The sequence below is a fragment of the Papaver somniferum genome, chromosome 1 (genome assembly GCF_003573695.1).
Source record: "Papaver somniferum cultivar HN1 chromosome 1, ASM357369v1, whole genome shotgun sequence".
Lineage (NCBI taxonomy): Eukaryota > Viridiplantae > Streptophyta > Magnoliopsida > Ranunculales > Papaveraceae > Papaver > Papaver somniferum.
The window spans coordinates 165,463,141-165,486,776 of NC_039358.1; the positions used below are offsets into that span (position 1 = coordinate 165,463,141).

The 23,636-nt window shown below is 34.6% G+C and overlaps 1 protein-coding gene across 2 annotated transcripts; it reads right to left on the reverse strand.

Moving 5' to 3' along the window:
• Positions 1 to 12,583: 12,583 nt before the first annotated feature.
• Positions 12,584 to 19,356, reverse strand: LOC113306868 (probable ubiquitin-conjugating enzyme E2 24). 2 transcript variants are annotated; one of them, XM_026555791.1, is made up of 8 exons: positions 18,984 to 19,356; positions 16,895 to 17,978; positions 15,165 to 16,585; positions 14,353 to 14,958; positions 14,206 to 14,269; positions 13,941 to 14,080; positions 13,284 to 13,595; positions 12,584 to 13,193 (listed from the first exon to the last, which is right to left on the reverse strand). In XM_026555791.1, the coding sequence occupies exons 3-8, from the start codon at positions 16,572 to 16,574 to the stop codon at positions 12,942 to 12,944; spliced, it is 2,784 nt and encodes a 927-aa protein (XP_026411576.1). In that variant the 5' UTR covers positions 16,575 to 16,585; positions 16,895 to 17,978; positions 18,984 to 19,356; the 3' UTR covers positions 12,584 to 12,941. The 2 variants fall into 2 exon arrangements, with proteins under 2 accessions (XP_026411576.1, XP_026411584.1); XM_026555799.1 differs by lacking the exon at positions 18,984 to 19,356 and adding an exon at positions 18,174 to 18,308.
• Positions 19,357 to 23,636: the final 4,280 nt, after the last annotated feature.

Here is a 23,636-nt window from a genome sequence, read left to right on the forward strand (position 1 = left end):
ATCTTCTTGTCTTCAAATCACCAATGTCTTCAAAGTACCTGCACAAATAAACTTGATTCCACTTATGATCGATCATGCACAAAATGGAGTCTGTTAGAAATGTATGATCACAAGTCTATTTTCAGGTCTAAAAAAAGATCTGAACTTGATCTAGTTTGAGTGACTTATGTCAGAAGAGAAGACTCTCAAGAATAATAAAACTACGTGCAATCAAGATTTAGCAACTGTTAGTCAATCAAATTAATAATCGAAAGCTGAAAACAGTGCAAATTCTAGTTTCCGACCAACGAAACTATCTAGACTCTTTTTGATCCCATATAAGTCATTTAAACTAGCGGACATAACATATTTCTCCTAATTAGGTTACTCTCCTCTCCAAGATAGTACTATAAGTAATATTATTAGTCGATTTCCACAGTGACTACAAAATAAAGTGTTTGTGTTAGGATAGGTTTGTAAGAAGAAAAAACTTCATTATTTGTAGACCAAGTTAGACTGGACATCAAGGAATTTACATAACCTAAATTATTCTAACGATATGCAATAAACATGAATTTTTGATTTTGTCTAATTCCAACTAATATCTAACTAACCCGAAATCCCTCATGAATGACAACTCAATATTAGCTAGCGTACAAGTATAATTTACTAATATATCTTCCAGAGTTACGTTTTACTTGCTGGAAAAATAAAACATATACATTCGAAAATCTCAATAAATTTTTTTCAAACATTTCGGCTTGGGATCTCACCTTGAGTATCAAGGAATATCTTTGAACAATAAAAGATAAGATTTCAGCACATGTTCAAATTATTCACAATATCGACATCTTGAACTTTCCTTAATAACAACTCATATTTTGATATTTACAAAACCCTAAAGTATATGTAAAACCGAAAATAGGGTCTGGTCCTGCAAGAGATCCCCAATAGGGATCAGTCCTGCTATATATCCCCAAGTATGGATCGGTCTTGCTATAGATCCCCAATAGGAATAGGACCACCAATCCCATTGATTTTTTTCAACTACGAAACAAGTTTCGGAAGTCTGCTTCCTTAAACTCATGTAGTTAGACATAGTTTTCTAGGTATAGAATCAATCTAAAGTTCATTACACAATCTAGTAACAAGTTACAAAGATTATGTCTATGTCGCAATTATGAAGTTCAAAATATAGACGTTATACTTATTAATTCAATATACATAAATGGTGATATAACTTGTATATTCTTCCTTGACACTTTGATCATAATATAATGATCAAGTCTCTAATACTAAAGTTTCATATATATAACTTCGCATGTTATGATTTCAATCTAAACGGCTTGAAAGTAACGTAGATAGAATTGGAAACAAGTCAAGTCTTGTATTATTAAACTCAAACAGAAGGAAATTGTGTTCGTTGAAGTCAATATGTCTTCAGATTATCCAGGTCTTCAGAGTAATACTTGTATGTCTTAATATTTCAAGACATCCTAGTCTAACCTAACAAAGTTGACTCTAGTAATCTAATCAAATGACCTTGAGTTTTGGAACTAAAATATGACAACCAATCTTGACATACCAATGCTTGGCGGGTTCGACCGAGCAATGCTCTAACACCTCTGAAACTTGGGTGCATGTTCCGGTCATCCCTATTGGATAATATTTTTTAGAAAACCAGTTTTAGTTTTCCTATTTTATTTCTAAATTACAAATATTACCTTTAACACCCAAATTTTCATACATCAAATAAATTTCTCTCTTCTTTTAATTATGTTATTCTCAAAATAATAAGTACATCTTCATCATGGTTGAATTCATTAACTTTGATTCTTCAATAATAGTGAGTTTCAGTCACATCAGAATCAGTTTCGATCAAATTGATCATAATCAAGTTTGATTTTGATTCACAAATTTGCAGATTCTTCCCAAAACACGAACCACTAAACCAATCAACAAACACATACAAAATACTCTCCCAACCTTGAATTTGAGTTCTTCTAAATCTAAAACGTATGAAGGAAAATCAGTCTCTCTTCCTTTCTTGACTTCCTAGTCTTTCTCTCTGCAAGGCCTTAGGTTAAAAATAAAAAAAATTGCGTTTCAATTTAATGCATAAATCAAACATTGTATTTTATTATACGCAATCACACATCAAAATCATAAACCATTTTCAAATCAAAAACCCTAGACCTTAATAAAATCCTATCGATGATATTGGGAATTGATGAAATTTTTTATTCTGGTATTGTATGATTTGAATTTGGTATGGTGTTTGAGAAAGAAGAAGACTCTAGTTCTTCTGAAACAAAAAAATCTTGATTAATATTTATAAGAGATGAAATTTTGCGTTATGAAAAATCAAAATTCAAATAATCTTCATCTTTAGTGAAGATTATGTTATTTAAGGAAAATAAACAATCTTAAAATAATAGTTTCCAAGTAACAAATTTATTAAAATAAATATATCAGGGAATACCAGGAATCTAAAACCAGCTAAGGTTTTTAGGCCAACAAAAACGGCTGGAACCTGCAGTCAGGCTTTGAAAGCCTACACAAATATGGACTCCAAAGTCCAAAGTATCGAGCCTTTAAAAAGGTAATGATTATGTGTACTTAAACAAACAAGAGTTTTCACTTAAAACTAAGTTATACAAGAGAAAAAACCTAAAAAGTTCAAAACTAATGCAAAAATTTAAAATTCTTAACAAACGGATGAAAAGAGACTGCACTCTCACATTTCTTGAAGAACCCTGATTTTGGGCATACCAAAATCTTTCTAGGCATACAAAACAATAGTCCTATCTTGGGTGACCTTATAAGGGGTACCCTATGGATAGTTCAATTACATATATACCCTTAATACAAAAATCTAAAATCAGTTTTCTAAAAAATCAAAATCAGTTTCCCTTACCATCTCTTCTTCCTCCTCCTCCTCTAGCCGAACTTTTCCCCCTCCTGCGAAAAAAAAATTCATCATCGTGATTAATTGTCTATTCGTAAAAATTTGATCGTCGATTAGACTCAACCACATAATGATTCGTACAAAGAAAAGCAGGGACTAGGAAAACCAAATCGTCTTCTAATCCATCAATTGAAGAAGAAGAACCAATTGAAGATGAAGGTGTAGAAACTGAAAATCAACCACCAATTGAACCAGAAATTGAACCAACTGCATCTCCAACTCCGGAAATGAGGATAAGAAGGCAAGTTTTATAAACTCAATCTCCTATTTGCTGTTTTTCATCGATTAAATGACGGTTACAGTGTTGGGTTCGGCTCAAAATTGAGTTGCGTTTTTAGCCGAACTGTTCTTCACAAAAGCTTCCTGTAAGTGTATATGAACAGTTCGGCATGAAATTTCAAGCCGAACTTAGTCACAGATAAAGATGCATAGGGGTTCGACGTATTCGATAATCATAATATGTGCCGAACCTAGCACATTAACGAGGTTCGGCTATTACGATATTCTCAATATGTGCCGAACCAATAACAATATTTTAACCCAAAAAATAACAAATTGATGTTCGGCTCATACGATTTTCGAAATATAAGCCGAACCGGTAATTTTTTTTTCCGAGCTATTCAGGATGTTGTTCGGCTTACTATGAAACTTTCATATAAGCCGAACTAGTGTCTAGCAAACAGTTCGGCACATGCAGTAAACAGATTCAGTAAGCCGAACCGTTCATCAATTGGTAGATTCGGCTCATAGATGTGAGCCGAACCTCAACCTGTTTCGCCGAACCATGATTCAAAAAACCTAACTTTTGATAATTGAGAGCTATAGAAGTGAGATTAAGTATAGGATATAAGTGTATCTGTGTATTAGAAGCATTGGGTTCCTCATCAATGTCTTCATCATCAGGATTTGGCTCATAAAAATCATCATCTTGAGTTTGTGTAAACAACTCATCCTCAAATTTTTCATCTAAACAACTCTTATAATTCTGAAAATTATTTTAATCACTAAACAAAATATTTAATCACTAATCAAGGTTATTAATACTAATACGTAAAGGGCAGATTTTCCATTAAAAAAATTTTGGGTTAAGGGGTTATCTGATTCTAGGAATTACTGGTTAATCCAGTTTTAGAAGAACCGCTTAGTGTGTGGTCCAGTACTAAAATAAATTTAATCGCTGGTCCAAAAACATGTTTTTGGACCAGATTCTTTACTCGGTCGTCCATAAAACGTGCGAGACGTTATGCTTCCTTTTCTTAAATGCCGAAAATCACCCTTTGTGCATAATACCGATAGAGATGATATACTTCAGTTCTATACAAACAGAGTTCTCGATCTCTTCTCTGATGATGATGATTTCTCGATCTATTCTGTGTTGATGGCGATTTTCGTTAGGTTTTTCAAATCGTTATTATGGTAAGTTAGGTTTTATCTCATCAAATCTGATTTTTTTGTTCTTAATTTCTATTTTATTTATGAGTTTTAATCGAATTGGATCTGTTTTTTTTCTATCTTTTTGTGATTCATAGATTCATACCATGTTTTAATTGAATTGGATCTACTTGTTTTGAATGAATTTGATACTGAAATCGATAAAAGGTTCTTCCATGGGAGTGATTGTAATGGACTCATTGGGTTCTCTAGGTTAGAAGGACTTGCCGGTAAGCAAAAGAGTTTTGCTGATATCTTTCAGGTGACCTGCTTTTACTATCTTTAATAGTTTTGCTTTTTTAAGTTTTTTGGTTTGTGTTATGTATTATAATTTGGATCAGTTTACATGACCAGGCTCAATATTTGATTTTTATACCATCACTAGACTAGTTTGCTCTGCCTCTTGCGAGGATTGAGTGGAATACCGAAGTAAATTGGAAGTATCATCATATTAGAATACAAGTGGATTCCTTTTTGAGATTTTAATGCGTTCAATAGCCTTTTCCTGTTCGTTTGATGTTTCTTGCAGTGGTATTGTATACCTTAGATATTACCAAGCTCAAAATTTTAATTGTGCGTTGCTTTTAAGGCTAAAGGGTTGAATATGACTTATACCTTAGACATTCGTGTGTATGTTACTCATTACAAGTCTCATATGGTGAATTTGTTATTAGTTTGTTTGGAAAATCACTAGTTAACTCGAGTTAACTTTAATCAACATGTTAGATTAGTGGTGCAAGCCATGGTTTTAAAAAGTCGCCTCGCGCTTTAATACCTATTTTTTGTGTTTTTATGCAGTACATATCGATACGTACTAGGTTTTCACTTAGTACATATTAATGTCTGCTAGATTTTTATGCAGTACATATCAATGCCTATTAGGTTTTTACACAATACATATCAATGCGTTGATTTTCCGGTTTTCAGAACTGAGGCTTCTTTGGAAGACGAATCGAATGGGTTAATGAAGATACGGAACTCAGATGATTTTAATCTTAGTTTCAGCATCTCTTCAGTTGGATGAACCCTTGTAGCTTTGGATTTAAGATGCTAAAAATATGAAACTTTTTTTGCTAGTAAGTATCTAATCGCTACATATCAACATGTATTAGGTTTTCACTCTGTACATGTGAATATGTACTAGGGTTTTCACTTTGTACATGTGAATATGTGGTTATCCAACAATACGGGGGATATTTACTAAGTTTTTAATCGCTACATATCAATATGTACTAGGTTTTCACTCTGTACATGTGAATATGTTCTAGGGTTTCACTATGTACAAATCAATATGTACTGCTGCAAAGGAAACCCGAGACTCGCAAGAGGTACAAATTGATCTTGACATTTTGTATTGTAGGGTAGATTTTTCCGTTTTAAGAGCATCTGAAATTGAGTTTCATAGCATTTTCGTTAATACATATTCGTATTTTTTCACTACAAATTTTGTCATTGAATATGTAACCCCAAACTAGTAGTATTGAAGCATACTTTTGGGAATTATCAGGTCTTTTGGATCAAATAATACATTGATCAATCTACTAGGGTTTGACTCAGTACATATCGGTATATACTTGGTTTCACTTGGTACATATCAATATGTAATGTAGTTGGTTGAGTTACGTTTTTAGTGGGTTTTCACTTGGTACATATAAATATGTATTGTAGTTGGCTGAGTTTCGTTTTAGTACATATCGGTATGTACTGTGGGATCAATCATACACTTTATCCTTCAGTACATATCAATATGTACTGCTGAATCATACATAACTAGATTTGTGGTGCGTATCCAAGAGTAAATATATAATTAAGACTTCTTAACGGGGGTCGAGGGGGCAGCGCCCCCTCGTAAACAAGAAATTTATTTAACTGAATGGATCAAGATCCTATTGGTTACTCAACTACTGGTATAATATGAAGGAAAATCATATTTGCAGCTTTTAGTATGACGGAATATTCATCTCTGTCTCATGTTTGCAGCTTTTAGTATTAAGGAAAATTAGTTTGGTTGAGTTTTATCCTTCGTAATTCTTGAACAACGATGGCTAAATCATAAATTTTATGGTAATGCAGTAGCGCACTCAAGCATATGTACCAAGTTAAAATGAACTTTGTGTACATTCATTCCAATTACGTGAGTACTGTCCACCGTAAGTCAGTTATTTGAACCCTTTGTTTATATTTAACGTATTAGTACTATGTTTACAAGAGCTTCCTGTCAAATCTATTACAGAAATGGATGCGCTCAGTGGTGCAAGCTTGCTAGACTAATTTTAGTCAAAATATTTTTTCACTAGGAATAGTTGAGATACATAATAAAGTACTGAGCGAATTTTCATTTTTCCATTATCCAACAGTACATATGTGATATATAATGAAAGTAATATGTTTGTTGTGCATATACAATAGTATCCATTTTTGTCTAAGATCTCTAAGTTTATAAATCTAATATGCCGTTTTTGTTTTCTCAATTGAGTACATATTTTGATGTATCGGAATGGAAATGAACTATGCGTTTGATGGACTGCAGGGAAATGACTAACAAATATGCATAAGAAGGGGCAAGCATGGAGATAAAGGCACTATCTTTGCAAGGTTTTGGAAGTACATCTCCATATATAGAGTACATATTATGTTTTGACAATTCAGTATATTTTTGTTCACAGTACATATGTATATGTACTCTGATAACTAGTAGGTTTTAGCTAAATATATATCGGTATTTTATAGGTTTTTACTTAATACATATCAATATGTCTTAGTACATATTAATATGTACTAGGCTTTCAGTTCTTATTTTCTTCACATGTATCTATGTACTGCAATTTTCTGTTTCTATTTGAATTTTATGACAAGTTTATTTCAACTAAATCTTCATCAGATTAGGTACTTTGTTGACGACAACATATCACACTCCGGGTTTGCGCAGAGAAAATCACACGACGGGCTTGACAGCTTGCTTACCCGACATACTATTCATATGACACGTGTCATCTTATGGAGAAAGAGGTGTTGCGTGGCGGTGAATTGTGCAACCACATTTTAAGATATAACTCTAGAATATGCTAAACCATAACCTCACACTCCAAAAAAAGGCTCATCCAACGGAATTTCTTATTTTTAATAGAATTAATAATAGACTTGAACTTGTAGTACTTGATAAGTTTCCAGGGACGATGTATATTGTTAGTAAAATCGTCATTTTTGTTTATTTTCTTCCTATTAGTCGTTGTTAAAGGAGATCTTTTGCAGGGTCTGGCTAAGACCTCGTATAAGGGATAATTTTATGCCTTTTTCTCCTCTTCCATGCTGCAGATTATCTGCATTATCTTTTGATTTTGTTAATGAAAAACTGCTGATCATTTTTAATAATACCTAGTTTATGATATTTTTTTGTAGTCCTTTCTGTTCTAAAAAAATTCTGAGTATAAAGTTCCAATTTTCTTATGTGTGTCATTTTTTACATTACATGCAAATATGTATTGTAGGTATTTAATGCTTCTTACTTATTTTTCAGTCTTCATAATGACAGTATAGAACGACAATATAACACTGCAAATAATGGTTAAGAAAAAAAAACACTGCAAATAAAAAGCATGACATTTGCATTGAATCCGAAGAGCGATTACAAGTTTTTTTTTTTTTAAAAAAAATAGATTCTGATAGATGAACATACTTCATCATTTACATTATAAGATTTTAAAATTCCGAACTTATAAGTAATGCCAACTAAAATCTACTTTAGGGAAAGTTTTCATAAAATGGATTCAAATTTTTTCTGGTGACAAAAACAGTGTTGTTGGCATTGTAAGCACACCATAATATTCGATGACTCTGCAGAAAAGTGCTTGATGAGGGGCAATTGCTCTTTTCCTGCAGTGAGTTAGCATAATCCCCCAAGTTAGCAATTCCGAGCGCCTAGTACAAAATCACCAGCTGCAAGATCAATAGGTCTTGGAAGATAAACCTGTGGACTAAACTATGAGTACCTATAGCATCCCACATACGACATGTTTTATCATCTGATGACATGTGCGAAAAAGAGAAACAACGACATATAAATTACAAAGCAATGTAAAATCAAACAAAATACGCACTGCTATTTCATATTATCGTAAACAAAACGGTCGATCTATATAGATAACTAGTTATGCAGTACATGGGAAATATGGCTGACTGCTTTCATGTAGTACATATCATATCTACTGCTTTCAACCAGTACATATCAGTATCTACTGTGGTATCATAATAATGGTACATATTTGTTCATACTAGGGTTTATACAGTATACATTGACATGTAGTGCACAAATTGATGCAATACATATATGTATCTACTGCTCCCATCAAGTACATATCAGCTTATATAGGGGTTTATACAGTACATAATGATATGTATTGTGTCAATCAACAAAAATGATGTGAGTAATAATGATAAACCAGCACGAATTTTCAGGCAATGAATCATAAGAATTAAAAAGAAATATGTACTGCAGTTTTTACCAGTACATATGGATTTTTCTTTCATATTAGTTGTATAATCAACAAGGTTATAACATAAGAAAACGAAGTAACAAGAACATGGTGATATGTACTGACGAATACGTACTTTCAACAATATATATGTAATCTATTTGAGAACACTGCATATTGATTTGCACTAATACATATTCGTATTAATATGTCCTCAAGCTTTTAACTCTAGTACACAGTAACCTATATTTATCAGATATAACATGAACTTAAAATTTAAGAATAAACTACTGCATAAATCATTAAAATCATATGAGTAATAATGATAAACCATCACAAATTTTCAGGCAATGAATCATCAAAATTACGAAGAATCACTGAGAGGAACAAAACAGATTCAATATAAGGATCGAGAGGATGCATTATATACACAACACAACTTAACAACAGGATGCATTACAATTTAAAGTGAAAAAACGTACCACGTTTCAATATTGACCATGTTTCTCATTTCTTTCCATGTGTTGGTCCTCTAGACATAAAATCCACAACTTCTGAACCTAGAAAACAATTGGTAAAGCTTCACATTTTCATTTTCATAAAAGTATCCTTTTCATTTTCATAAACACATATAACATGTTTTTTGTTGGTATATAAGCATCTAGGTACAAGGGTTTATCCAGTACATATAGATATGTAAGCATAAACTAGAATTTTTGCATACATGATGGTATGTACTGCATCTAAAAATTACTCTTTCCCTAAGTACATATCATGATAAACTGGTGCATCTAAAAATCACACTTTTTCAAGCATGAACTAAGGGTTCATATAGTACGTATCAGTACATAATTAAGCTCAAGCATTAAGCATTAAGCATTAAGAAATCACTGCATATTGATATGTATAAACATTAAGAATTAAGAATATATATAAGAGTAATATTGATATGTAATTCAAGTAACACAACAGTGATATGACAGATTTTCTTATACCAATGGTCTGATGCGTAACAAAGATCGTATAGTTATGCCATCAATATGTACTGTTTGATTTAATGGTTCTACTAAAAATCAAAAATCATACATTACACATGTTGGATTGCATTACCTTGTTTTAGCAGAAACACCAGGTTTCTTTGATTTCGCCTTCTTAACAAATTCGTTGTTCTTCCTTGATTTGGTTTCACAAGTAGATTTCTTCTTCTGATTCTTTGACCCTGGTTGAGAATCAGGAGTACTTGTTTCTTTCAATCTTTTTTAACCATTTACTTCGAGAATTTCAGATCACAATACTTCGAGAATTTCAGTAGGAAAACGAATTTATGAGTAACAGGAAAACGAATCATAAAATCAGATCCAAAATGAATCTCCATCAGAACAACTATGTCAATCTTATACGATTTTTCGTTTAGACCTGATTTTTTTCAGTTGATTTTGTGATGGTTTGAACGGATTTTTATAATGATTTCATCAAATCTAGGGTTTTGTCGTTGATTTTTCTTTTGTTTGTTGATGACCGATTAAGAAGATCACTTGAATACGATGAGGTAGAAAAAAAATGAGAGGAAGTAATAGGGAAAAGTTGTTTAATGGAAGAATTGCAGAGAGAGGTTGGTTCTTTAGTATTCACACGTATAATAAAAAGGGTACTCGGGTCTTTTTGCAAAGACCGGAACTTTTTTGGACCTCCTATTAAATGTTTTTTCTGTATGGACTACAGACTAACCCGGGTCGTAGGCTGTCAACGGATAAATATCCGCCGGATATTGGACAATCCGATAAGGTTAAGGTTAAGAATTATCGGATATCCGATATCCGTTAACATCCGGCGGATATCAAAAATACAAACCGATATCGTTAACGTTAATCTATCGGATAACGGATATTTATCCGTTAAAATCCGATAACGCCAAGTGTGTGTTTTAACCAAGTGGCGGAGATTTATCAGAATCGATCAATTTGTTCTTCAATTGTTTTCAAACTACAAAAAGAGATGAAAAAAATCTCTGTCAATTTTGTAAATTTGATCAAACTGAAACTTTTATACTTCAACCCATTGATCTGTATTCTGTAGCTTGAAACATGATTAAAGTCGATCAATTTCAGAAGCAGAGAATGAAATTGCAGAGTTAGAATAGCAGAGAATCCTGCAAAGAAGATGATATTTTCAAACGAGGTATATATCCACAGATTACGTAATGATCAATTTCTTCTTACTGTTGATAAAAAAACCCTCAAACTAACTAGACCGATATTCCAATTCTTTCAAAATCAAAACCTTCATCTCTTCAAGCAATGATCAATTTGTTCTTACTGTTGATAAAAAAAAACCGTTTGTTTTGAAGGAGAATTTGAGAAGAAATTTTTAAACGGGTTTGATAAGGAAGTGAATGGAGGTTGTTATTTTATGACTCAGAATGATTCGAACAGAGGCTTATCAGAGGGAATAGAGAGAGAAGATAAACGAATGAGCAGATGAGGCGAAAAGGTTTAAGATTTTAACGAGATTGGTTATCGTTAAAACACACTATCGGATATTAACCTAACGGAAAGGCCTATTCCAATATCGTTATCGTTAAGAGAAAATATCCGATAAAATATCCGATTCCGATATCCGATATCCGATATGTCGGATAAAATCCTATAGGATGTCGGATTTCGGAAATGGATATCGGATATCGGTTATCCGTTGCCAGCCCTACCGGGTCGGGTTTTATGGACTAAACAGGAAATTTCTCTATCTGATTTTGCTATTTCACAACCTTTTTTATCTTCGTTCAGTATGCCTTGGAAGATTTTGGTATGCCCAAAATTATAGTTCTTCTTGAAATGGTGGGGCTCAAAAGTGGCCCTGCTAATCTCATGAGAGCGAGTTCACTCACACGTGATGAGGCGATTTTTACTCAGTTTTTCTTAGTGGACTGCAAAAATAACGGAAAATAGGAAAAACAATTGTTAACGGACTTGATGGAGATATAACCGACACCTGTCCTGATTAACAAAATAATATCAATCACACTTTTCTTACGCAGCTATCACGACTCAAGGTACACCACTATAAATTAGTAATACCTAGCAAAGCATTCGTTTCGAAAGAATGAAAAACATTAAAATGCTGGGATTAACTGTTATATGATGCATTATGGAACTCTAATCTCCGTCTGGCATTGCTAGGTAAAAATGCAAGTTGTTTCCTTCACCTATGAAGGGTATGACCTATCTTGGATTATTTTAGTTTTTCTTGTACAAAGAGAGTTGCAAAGAAATTAAAGTAAACTCGTCACTCGTCAAAAGACTGGGGAACGGTGAACCCGGAGAAAAAGAACGAAGAAAAGAAAGCTGGCAGTTACAATGTCAGCGTCTAAGAACGTCAGAAGATTCCTTATAATTTTGTAGAAGACCCGAAATGGGCGCCGTTTTCTCCGTTTCACATGGAAATTTGACTGTAGCCCCTAAAGTGTATCACATAAGGAAACTTCCATGCAAGAGCAAGCTGCATGTCGATATCTTGCCACTGTCTGTCAACTACTACTTTGACAATTCAAGGGACTACATATTTAGGTCGTGTAGGAAAGGCCCGAGTTTGGTTGCAAAATAAGAGAAAATCTGACATGAAAATTTCAAAACTATCTAGGGCACACAGCTCAAAATATGGGAATGTGCTCGCAAGTGCTTCCAAACTAGCTCGAACCCAAGTGAGAGTGGTGATCCAATAAGTAGAAGAGAACAAGTATGAATAACAAACCAAACTTTATTTATAGACAATAATAGTGTTATTATACAAGACAGGTACACAACCTGTATTTCACAAAGGAAACAGTGCTCCTTAACAATCAAAGCAGTATGTGATTATCTCAAGCAAGCATAATTATTTTACAAATCCAAACAGAATAAACACATAAATCTAATAGTCATTTTGGGATAATAGTTGAAAATAGATCAAAAACCAGGAAAACCAACCTCTGGTGAAAATCATACAAATTATATTACATATTAATACTTTTTACAGAATATGTTTAAGTTCTTTGGATATGCGGTACCATACTGTATGCTGTAGTGTTTGGTAACTTACTTGTATGTTGTTGCTATTCATTTCTCAGGCTCGAGAAAATGACTGCAATTGATTCCCTTGTCGACAAAGCCTGACACAAGCTTGGGGAATAATTTGGCAAGCATAATCTTGAAACCCATTGAACTGCACCTCTGAGTTTCTTCTTGATCGAATCTCCTTCCGTGGCCAAATGCACAACCAACTGGAGTTCCGCACATGTATTCCTTGCAAGCCTGGAGAATCGAATGGGAGCAACGGCGGAAGTGTTCATCCACAAATGCTTCAAAATGCTGCACCAATATTCAGATAAATTATGTCAGGTAGTTGCATCATCAAATAACATCCTTTAGGATGTTTTAGAAGGTCTCGTGATATCATACCTTGGGTGGATTTCGGAGTATGTATAGCATGGACTTGCAAGAAAGAAGAAAAACGTTCTCGTTATAAGTAATGGAGTTCTTCTCTCCATCAGTCATACCAATCTGTGAATCGTATCCTGCTTCATTAAAATATGGCCTTTCATTCAGCACAAGTGCCTGCAGAGATAGTAGAACTTGAAGAACGGTGGAGCTTCCCGGGTTCCATACTTCACTGCCTGTGCCAGTCCATGTCTTTAAGAGACTGAGACAAACCTTTCCTGACTCATACAGGTTTGGGTTGACACGAAGCCCCCCGGAGTTGTAATACACCAACTGCATAAAGATTGCCACAATCAAGACCTCTTAACCCAAGTATCACAAATACAGGATAAGCAATGTTCCAGTAAAGCAACTTGGACATCAACTCATCAAGTGTGCTAAGATAACGAAATGGGTTGTGATAGTGGTTAAGTTGCTGGACTAGATGGGTTAAGCATGTCTATTCTATGTCATGTGAATATCCACTGCCATGTCCTTCGGCTATTACTTTACTTCTCTGGACCCACATGAAGATGAGCCATGGGTTTATCCTTAAAAGAATCAGCCATGGATCTTCCAGTGAACCCCACATTTTAGACTGTGATGCAAAAATAAATAGAACTGGAAAAGTATACTTACAGGTGGTTCATTAGGATAATCCGGAGGAAGGTAAAAATCAAAGAAGAAGAGACCATCATGATATGGGGTTCCAGGTGCACCGACAATGGCTGCTCTAAGTAAATCAATCCTTCCCTCATAAACACGAACATAGATTGTATCTGTTCATGTGTACAATGTTTGTCATTGTTATTCTTCAAGAAATTTTAGGCACCAGATCTAATGATTAAGATTGGTATCAAAGTATCATCAAGAAAAAAGGTAAAAGTATACGAAAGACATTTACCTGGAAGACCTTTCTCAAGAATGCTCCATTCCTTTTGTACTTTCTTCAACCAACCTCGGTTTACCTAGAGAAACAGAAAAAAATAATGATTATGACTGAACAAACACATAAACATGTCTGGTTAAGAAAGAAGTTACGAATTTATACCGGTGGCGATGTATGAACCTTGCCAGAACCATGAAGAAAATGATGATCGGTGCAGTCATCAACCATTTCAAATTGCTTATATTGTCCTGATTTCTGACAGCTGGGAGAAAACAACAATTTTGTTGTCTCTTCAGTTTCTTCAGGAACACTTGTCTCTAGGGTATCCTCCAACTCCCATGACATAGGTCCTTCTCGGACAAGGTTTCCACATTCAATCACTTCATTCTCGTGGACTGATTCAAGTTCATGTAGATCAACGGCACGTGATCTATTTAAATAATGCTCGCAATTTTCGCTTAAAGAACCAAAACAACTGGTTTCTATTGAGCCTGGAAATGAACTGGAACCAAAGAAGTCAAATATACTTGCAGCAACATTTGTGAAAAACCCGAGAGCTGCCTGAGGTAGGGGAACTAAGCTCGATTTCTGTAAAGCATTCATGTCAGCTTCCCCAGCATTATTAGGAGGGTCTTCTTTTTGGTGCCAAGTGTGTTCATCATTTTTAAGCATATCCTGAGTGAAATTATCCTGAACTTCATTCTGGAAAACTGGAGTTGAAGTTGAATCAACATACTTATCAACGCCAATAATTACGTTCGGCTCAACCTGCAACGATATACAACACAATAGTTTAGTTAAAAAGAGGTAATAAAAACAGTCTTTGGACACACTTAAAGGGCTGACAAGATAATGTTTCAAAATTAATAACTAGAATGCCATACGACAAGGTGTACGGATCTGTAAAAGCAATAATGTCATAGTGAAGAACGTACAGACTTTAACGAAATATACAAACAGATGATGATGGATACCTTTGATGTGAAACCACTAGCCCATTTGACCAAGATGCCTCCATCTTTAAAGCCAATAACATTTCCAATACAACATAGAAAGCCTTGATTAGGATCTTCAGCGATATGCTTGCTTAAATGAATGCCCTCTCCCATTTGTTTGACGGAACCTGATCCTATCTCAGCTTCAACTGCAGATATGCTCTTCTGAACCCTAAAGACTATATCACCGAGACAGTAGGAATAATCTGGGTATTCAATCAATTCATACGCACTTACAATCTCCTCATTGTATTTACCATCTGAATCATCCTTTTGATTCAACACTTGCTTTTCCCATTGCAACTTCACAGTGCGTTCCTTCGCATCCATGCTTTTCACAATTCCCAACTTTTGGCCATTAGAAACGTGTTGATCATCAGATATTGTCTTCTGCAGTACAAATTGATCCGGCCAAAATTCTTGATCACCAACATTGTTTACGGAGAGTATAGATTCTGAATCTAAGCCAACTGAATGTGTCCCATCCTGCCACATGACATCAACTTTAGTGTTCGTCTTCACAATGACAAATACCTCTTTTGAGGCATTAGGATTTTTTGGTGGTGAGCTACCTACGTATCTGCTCCTCTCAACAAGCTTACCATCAGCAGTTTTCCAATCATTTTCTTGAATTATGCACCAATCACCAAGCTGCCAATTGGCATGCGGAAAACATGATAATAAAGTTAAGGCTTGTGAGTCCTGTGTACGAGAGGGAGTGGACATACTCAATGGGCTTCCAAGAACAGCAGAAGCAACCCAGTCGACATAAACTAACCCTGCTTCAACGTGGCACACAGTACCTTTATCTCGATTTCCCTTCCAGGAACCAGACAACCATTTTGCTGATTTGGAAACGTTTGAAGCCCTAACTTGTACACGCTGACCTGGATAATAAGGGAACTGAGAATCTTCCATTATGGTTGGAGAAAGTGGAATGAGAAGATTTTCCGAATTGTCTGCAATCACCTCGCACTTTGCTCCATCATCAAACAAAATGGTGACACGGTCAACAACCCTCATCACCCTCCCAAGCCATGGTCCATGAACAACATAATCCCCTGTAACCATTGAACGGATTTTTCGAAGGTTCTTACAGTGTACTTCTTTCATAACTTTTCCATAAACTGTTTCTAAGTCCACAGTCATATCCACATCAACCACTCTGCCCAACTGTCCGGATGGATCTGACAAATGACACACAATGTCCCCATGTAAGAACCCTCTCTCGAAAGAAAGGAAATCATCGATCTTCCCTATGCTTCTTTCCAAGTTGGATAAGATGCTCTGTGCCTGGCCACCATACATGGAATCAATGTCATCCAGATCCTCACTGCTACTGATTTCACTGAAATTTTCACAATCTGAGTCACTCAGGAACATCTCCATTATCTTGATGCCTATCAAAGGAACAACATTATTAACATCAGAAGCATGATGCATGTCGACATCAAAAAGTAATAAGCACAACTAGGAATCAGTCTTGCTACAAACTGAGATAGCTGAATGAGAACATTTGGTCATAAATAGTAGTAAAATTTAAGAAGAGAAACACTGATACTACCTTCCAAAGGAAATGCTAATAAAATTTAAAAACGAATTAATCTACGATAACATATTCGCAACAGAACATATTCAAGTTTATTTCAAGACACGACAATATATATGTATAAATGTGAAAAGCAGTTGGAAAGAGATTGAAAAGGTACCGTATATATATTCTTCAATGAAGTATATGAGATATCCAACACCTGTACGCTACTCCTGATATTTTCTTGATATAGAAACACAACAAGAAACCCGAAAGAATAACAGTTCCTGAATTTACTTGTTTGATAAAGAACGTAACCTCAAACGCCTAACTGTGTTACACAGAGACCAGGTCACTATCTCCAGAACAAAGTTTTGATTACCCAACAGTAATTCAATGCCAAAGGAGAAATGCCAATCAGTAACCTGAGAATAAAATCCGGAACCGGAACACTATATAAAATATAATACTAATATAATTGCCAAAGGAGATTTGCCCAACAAAGGGTGAGTGTCAACAGGAACTACTGTTTAGAGATGTTCCCGGAGTTATGTGTCCACATAACTGATCGCAAACAGAGTTTTGCGAGCGGTCGGTCCACTATAACTAATTGCCAAAGGAGATTTGCCCAGATATCAAGAGTGGAATTCCACGTCTAGATAAACTGCCAAAAAAGTTAACCAGATATCAGAGTGAAGCTCCGAACGAAAAGTGACTGCCAAAGGAGATTTGCCCAACTACCGGAGTGAATTTTTTCAAGAAAATACTTGAACGAGATTTGACCAGAACTTCGTCAAGTTATTAACAGGTGGACGAACTTTCAAACAAGCTCGGTCAACCAAAGAAATATTCCCTTAGTAGTTACAACCAAACTAGAATTTCCCAACTTAAAGAAATGTTTTCCAAATGTGTGCTGCCAAAGGAGATTTGCCCAAAGAGGATAATCCTTTATAGATATTCAAATTATAGAGGAGACTTCTACCCAATGAAACCAAACTGTGAATAGAGATTTCGACCACCAATTAATGCAAACAAGATCCACTCATACTAAATACCTCTACTTTAGTAGAAATAAGTGCTCCACGACTAAACTATGTACACTTGATAGCTTAAAGAAAACAGACGTAAATCACCCTATCCCAATCAGCAAAAAATATCATGTGGGTTGCTACAAAGAAACTGGGCTGCAACAAGATTATTCAGCAGCAGATTTCCGCACAGTTGAAAGGATATTACACAGCCTACTATCAATTCCACGAAACCTGTTAAAAATTAGCACGGCAAAAATTTCATAATCCTCCTCAAGAGAAAGCATAAGAAAATATCAATCACTTAGGCGGATAATATCTACTAAATGAAATAACTAACGTTCAACAGAATAAATCACAAAGATGGAAATTAAAGAAAAAACACAAAACTGAATTGTATAAATACGACATAGTTAACGGTCACAATACCTTCTTAAGCTCTAAGTATAAAAATTCTCTCAAGTTTTGTTTATCCGCAGGGCGCTAATGTTCTACTTGAGTCACTAATTTTCTGGTCTGGACATATACTTTTAAAACAAGGAGGCTTGAGATTGACAAGCTTCACCAACATTTAAAGGTCTTGATACACTTTTTAGGTCAATCAACTTGAGGTCTACAAAGAGTTGAAAGATTTTGTGATCTTGTCTTCTCTTGGTCTAGAATTGTTTTCAGAGTTCACTTCACATGTGATTGACAGACAGATCTCAAGAATATTCTTTTTGTGCTACTTTTTGTGATACAATCGCTTCACGGATTAAAATCGAGACACGAATAAACACATAATCCCTTCATCATAAAGAAGATACCTTTCTTCGTCCAATCCAAACTAACCCTAAAATGAGACTACAGTGAAAAAGATTACAAAAGCTACAATTACCCAATTTAGAACTTCTGAAAAGCTTAAATTCTACCCAAACAACATCAACTCTAATAGCTAAGGAAGAAGGAAACAACATAAATCATCTCTTTTAGCACCAAGATTGAAACTTTATGTCAAAACAGTGGGTTACATGTAATTCAAACCTATTTTCCTCTAATAACAAGTTAACATTTACTCAACAATGATAATAATTCTCAATTATTTAAATTTTTTCCAAAAGATCACTAAAAGAACTCCAAATGAGTCATGACTCATTATAATTAGTTCCCCATATATCTCACCCATACCCAAAACCAGAAAACTCTAATAATTCTATAAGTTACAGCAACAAAAATTAGCATAGAGAGAAAAAAAAATACCTTTTTTCTCTTCTTTTCTTATGGCGGCTAGCAACTGGAACTAATAGTGAACAGCAACCCAATATTCTCGGAGCTTTACTTAGCGAATCCTGACTGGAAGTGATAAAGATGACCTAAAAACACACTGATAAACTTGGCTAATTTTTTTTTTGAAATAGCGTGAAAGAAGGGCGTGAAAGAAAGGAAGAAAGGAGCAAATTCACAGAAGCTAATTCGCTCCTTATATCCGATCCTTCACGCCATCAACGAAAGCACGAAACATAGCGGAGTTGAGATTGAATTAAATAGAGATTGAGCGCAGAAGAGAGAAGTGAAAGACAAAAGACTGCGGGTAATTGGTGTTGCACATTTAGTTCGTCTGTATCTGTATTCATTTCAACCGGTATTATAGTTTTCCAATTGCTTTCGCATCCCACTGGAGTAAACAGTTGTTTAGTGAATTACCAATGTATCCCTTATTTTCTTGTTTTCTTTTCTTAATCAGAAAAGAAATTTTAATGAAACTTATGGCCCACACATATTATAGTTTCTAGCATCATGGAAAAGATGTCTAGTTAAAGAAAAGAAATGGAGAAGCAGGATGGTTCTGGGTTAACTTTTTCCTTCTCGAGTGGAATGTGCCTGACTCGATCAACATAGTGTCCGAGTAAATGAGTTTATTGTTTTGGTTTTATGTTCTTGGTGGGAATTGAATTTAGGACCTTTGTGTCTGTAAGAGCACTTACTCATTTTTTTTATGAGTGAACGAAATAAAACCTTTAGTTCCACATTGGGCATCTCTAAAGAGGAGTTCCACTATATATCTATTTCTTTATGGATAGTTAGTAAAACAATGTGGGTGGAACGAGTGGGGCGAAATATTTTTGCTTTCACTTAATCGTACGGCTCGGGCTCGTGCCTACGCCGTGGACATGGATCAACCAAGACTTATCACTTTGACAAAATGATTTCAAATTATTTCCTTAAATATTTTACAATCAAATTAAAATTTTGTCTTAAATGTGGGGGGCGTGTGACCTGGGTGAATTTATTTTCTAACCAAAAATAATTTTCTTAACGGCTTTATGTGCATGGATGTCGACATTTTTCTTACCATTTTTTGACTGTTTTATGACAAAATTATGTCGACACCATGCAACATTATTTCGCATGCAGTATTGATTCGCACATTAATGTGCATTGATTTCAAACCTTTCCGTTTGCCTATAAAAAGAATTCGACTTCTACATTTCAATTTGTGTTCAGAAGAGCTACTATCCTCTTCTTTTCGTCTTTCTCCCTCTGTGTGGTTTTTATTCTTTGTGTCATTGTTGTTGAGTTCGTATGAGTGGGAAAGTATTGTAGTACTAACAATATTTGCAACGGGCAGTTTTATCCTGGATACGACTTGACCACAGGGTATAGGCATCAGTCATTCTTGAGGCGTACCGGTCAACTATCGTGTTAAGGACAGCGTGTTGAACACGTGACTCTGTCCTCTGTTTGCTGATTCCATTGAGTGTTTATTTAAGAGTTTCAAAAATTTATTTCTAACATCTTCTTTGAGTATTTTATTGTTACAGTTGCAACAATCTTAACACAATAGTCTTTTCTATCTGTAACAATGGGTAAGAACGATGTTGATGGGTCTGCAAAATTTTCTGGGGAGCTCATCTGGTTTGTCAATCCGATCACTTCCATTATAAATGGGATAAGTATCAATAAATTTTGTTTATTTGATCGTTCCTTGTATTTAATTATAGCACCCAACAATCATGGATGTTATTTGTGGAGTGAAAAAGCAAAAAATGAATTTTTGGGTCAGCTGTAGAGTTTCGAGTTTATCTCTTAACCTAAAAAGAATTTTGATAAACTCTTTTGGCATAATGTAGTAGACATCTTTATAGTTACCCACGTAAAATTTCAGAATTTTTGGAGTTGTAAAAGTATTTTTCGATATTTTACAAAATAGAGAAATGTTCCTGAAAAATTCTGACGAGCAGAAATTTGTTGTTGACAATATTAGTTTTTATGGGGTAACCATGACTTTTTTGAAATGGTGGTTCACACGAAGTTTGTAAATCCAGATGTTATCTTCAAAATTCATATTATACTTTCTTATTCGGAATTGTGTTTTGTGAATAAAGGTGCCATCTACAATGGACATGGCTAATAGGCGCATGTGGCTGAAAATAAATCTTCCAAAGATGGCAAAGGTGAGAACGTCAAATGCAACACTATGCATAGCTCTTGTAAGAAAGGTATGTTTCGTAGACCTAAATCTAGCATTAATTTAATTAAGGGTGATTGTTTTGTTTGTAAAATTCCTGGTCAAATGGAAGTAATTGTAGACAACGTAAAACCTTAATTGGTAGAAAGTTAATGCTAATTTAGTTGAAAACAAACTAGTACGAGTTCATTGGCATGATGTAGGAAGTTATTTTAATAACCAATGTGAGATATGATGGGTGGACTTTGGAGACACTAAGCATGTGTGTTGAAACAGAGACCTGTTCACCTCCTATTAGAGGATAGGGGATATCGAGAAACTCTATATGAGTAACTCATATGCGACAGAGGTTGCATAAAGGAAAGGTCGACCAGAATCTCATATCTGTAATATTCTCACATTGAATAAAGTTTTCATGTTCCGGGCATATGCAAGAATCTTGTATCTTGTTCTGTTGTAGATGGTAAAAGATTGAAGATCTTAATTAAATTTGGAAAACTTGTTATAACTAAGGAAAATGATTTTTCAGGCATCGGTTATATGACTTAGGGTTTATATAAGCTTAAAGAAAAATTGATGAAGTGAACATTTCTAATTTTTTGTCTGTGTTTGAATGTTATGCATGGTAGACTTAGATTAAATTACAAGTCAATGCATAAACTATCTAATGTAGGCTGCATACCCAATTGAGTTTGGAAAAAGAACACAAACGTGAAATTTGCGTAGAATCAAAATATGCTAGAAAAACCTTTTTAGCAAAAATGTTCATAGAAATTATAAACCCTTAGAATTAATTCACTCAGACCTAGTTGACATGAAATCGGTTCAAACCAGAGGTGGTAAGAAATGGTTTGTTACTTTTATAGACGAATGTACGAGGTATTGTCATATATATTTGCTTAGAGGTAAGGATGATGCCTTAGAATCCTTTAAGAGATATAAACTAGAAGTTGAAAACCAAATGAATACTACTATTAAAACCATTAGGTCTGACCGTGGTGGTGAGTACATAGTTCCGATAGGAAATTTTTGTGTAGAACATGGCATTACCCCTCCTTATTCAGCCCAGTCGAATGGTGTAGCTGAACGTAAGAACCGTACCCTTAAGGATATGGTGAATGTCATGTTAATTAGTTCAAGATTACCTTCGAACTTGTGGGGGGAAGCTGTCCTCTCAGCCTGCTATATCTTGAATATAGTACCCTTTAAAGGATCATATAAAACTCCATATGAATTGTGGAAAGGTAGACAACCTTCTTTTGCATACTTCAAAGTGTGGGGGTGTTTGGCTAAGGTTCACATCCCTAAACCTAAAACAACCAAGATAGGACCCAAAACTGTTGACTGCGTCTTTATAGGGTATCATGAGCACTCTATTGCATATAGATTTAAGTTTGTGAGTTCTGAAATTTCTGAAATTGGTGTGAATACTATTATGGAGTCTAGGGATGTTGTGTTTTTTGAAACTGTTTTTCCTTTGAAAACTGATTCTCGTAAGAGAGGTGTTGATCCCCTAGATGTCCCCTCAACCAGTCAGACTTTACCTTTAGAGGAAGATGAAGTAGAAACTGATCCTAGGAGAAGTAAGAGGGCTAGAACCAAAACCTCCTTTGGACCTGACTTCGTAACACTAGCCGAGACAGCTCCTCAAACTCGTAAAGAAGCCATAATATTTAATGAAACCCCATTCTGGTAAGAAGCCTCATTTAGTGAAATGGACTCAGTCCGTCTGAACCAAACTTGGGAGCTTGCTAGTTTACCTCCAGGGAGTAAGACCATAAGATGTAAATGAGTCTTTAAGAGGAAATGTAAGGTAGTTGGAACTGTGAAAATATATATATATATATATATATATATATATATATATATATATATATATATATATATATATAAGGCTACGTTGGTAGCTAAAGTCTATAAACTGAAAGAATGTGTAAATTTCCTTGATTCTTATTCACATGTGACGAGAATTACTTCCGTTGAAATGCTAATTGCTATTGTTGTCATAAACAACTTAGAGATACATCAGATGGATGTTAAGAAAACTTTTCTAGAAACGTGAATTAGATAAAGAAATTTATATAGACCAACCTGAAGACTTTGTAGTGAAAGGTTATGAAGACAAAGTTTGTAAGTTGAACAAATTTTTGTATGTTTTTTAAAACAGTGATATGAAAATTTGATCATATGATGATGATTAGTGGATGCAATAAGTATATTAACAAGTAACTTGTTTAGGATGCCTGTGTGATTGTATGCTTGTATGTTTGTGATATGCTTATACTTGATACAAACATAGATGTGATTAATTCCATTAAAAGCGTGCGCTGAATGAGAAAGTTGACTGGAAAGATTTAGGCCCTTTTGATGTAATCTTAGGGATGAGGATTAGAAGATAATCAAACTTTTATAGTCATTCTCATTATGTTGAATTTGTGCTTGTA

Coding starts and splice junctions, on each gene's coding strand:
- LOC113306868 (XM_026555791.1), bottom strand. CDS start 16,574: ATGGAGATGTTCCTGAGTGACTCAGATTGTGAAAATTTCAGTGAAATC. Junction 14,959..15,164: donor CTAGTGGTTTCACATCAAAG/GTATCCATCATC, acceptor ATATCGTTGCAG/GTTGAGCCGAACGTAATTAT. Junction 13,596..13,940: donor ATTATCCTAATGAACCACCT/GTAAGTATACTT, acceptor ATCTTTATGCAG/TTGGTGTATTACAACTCCGG.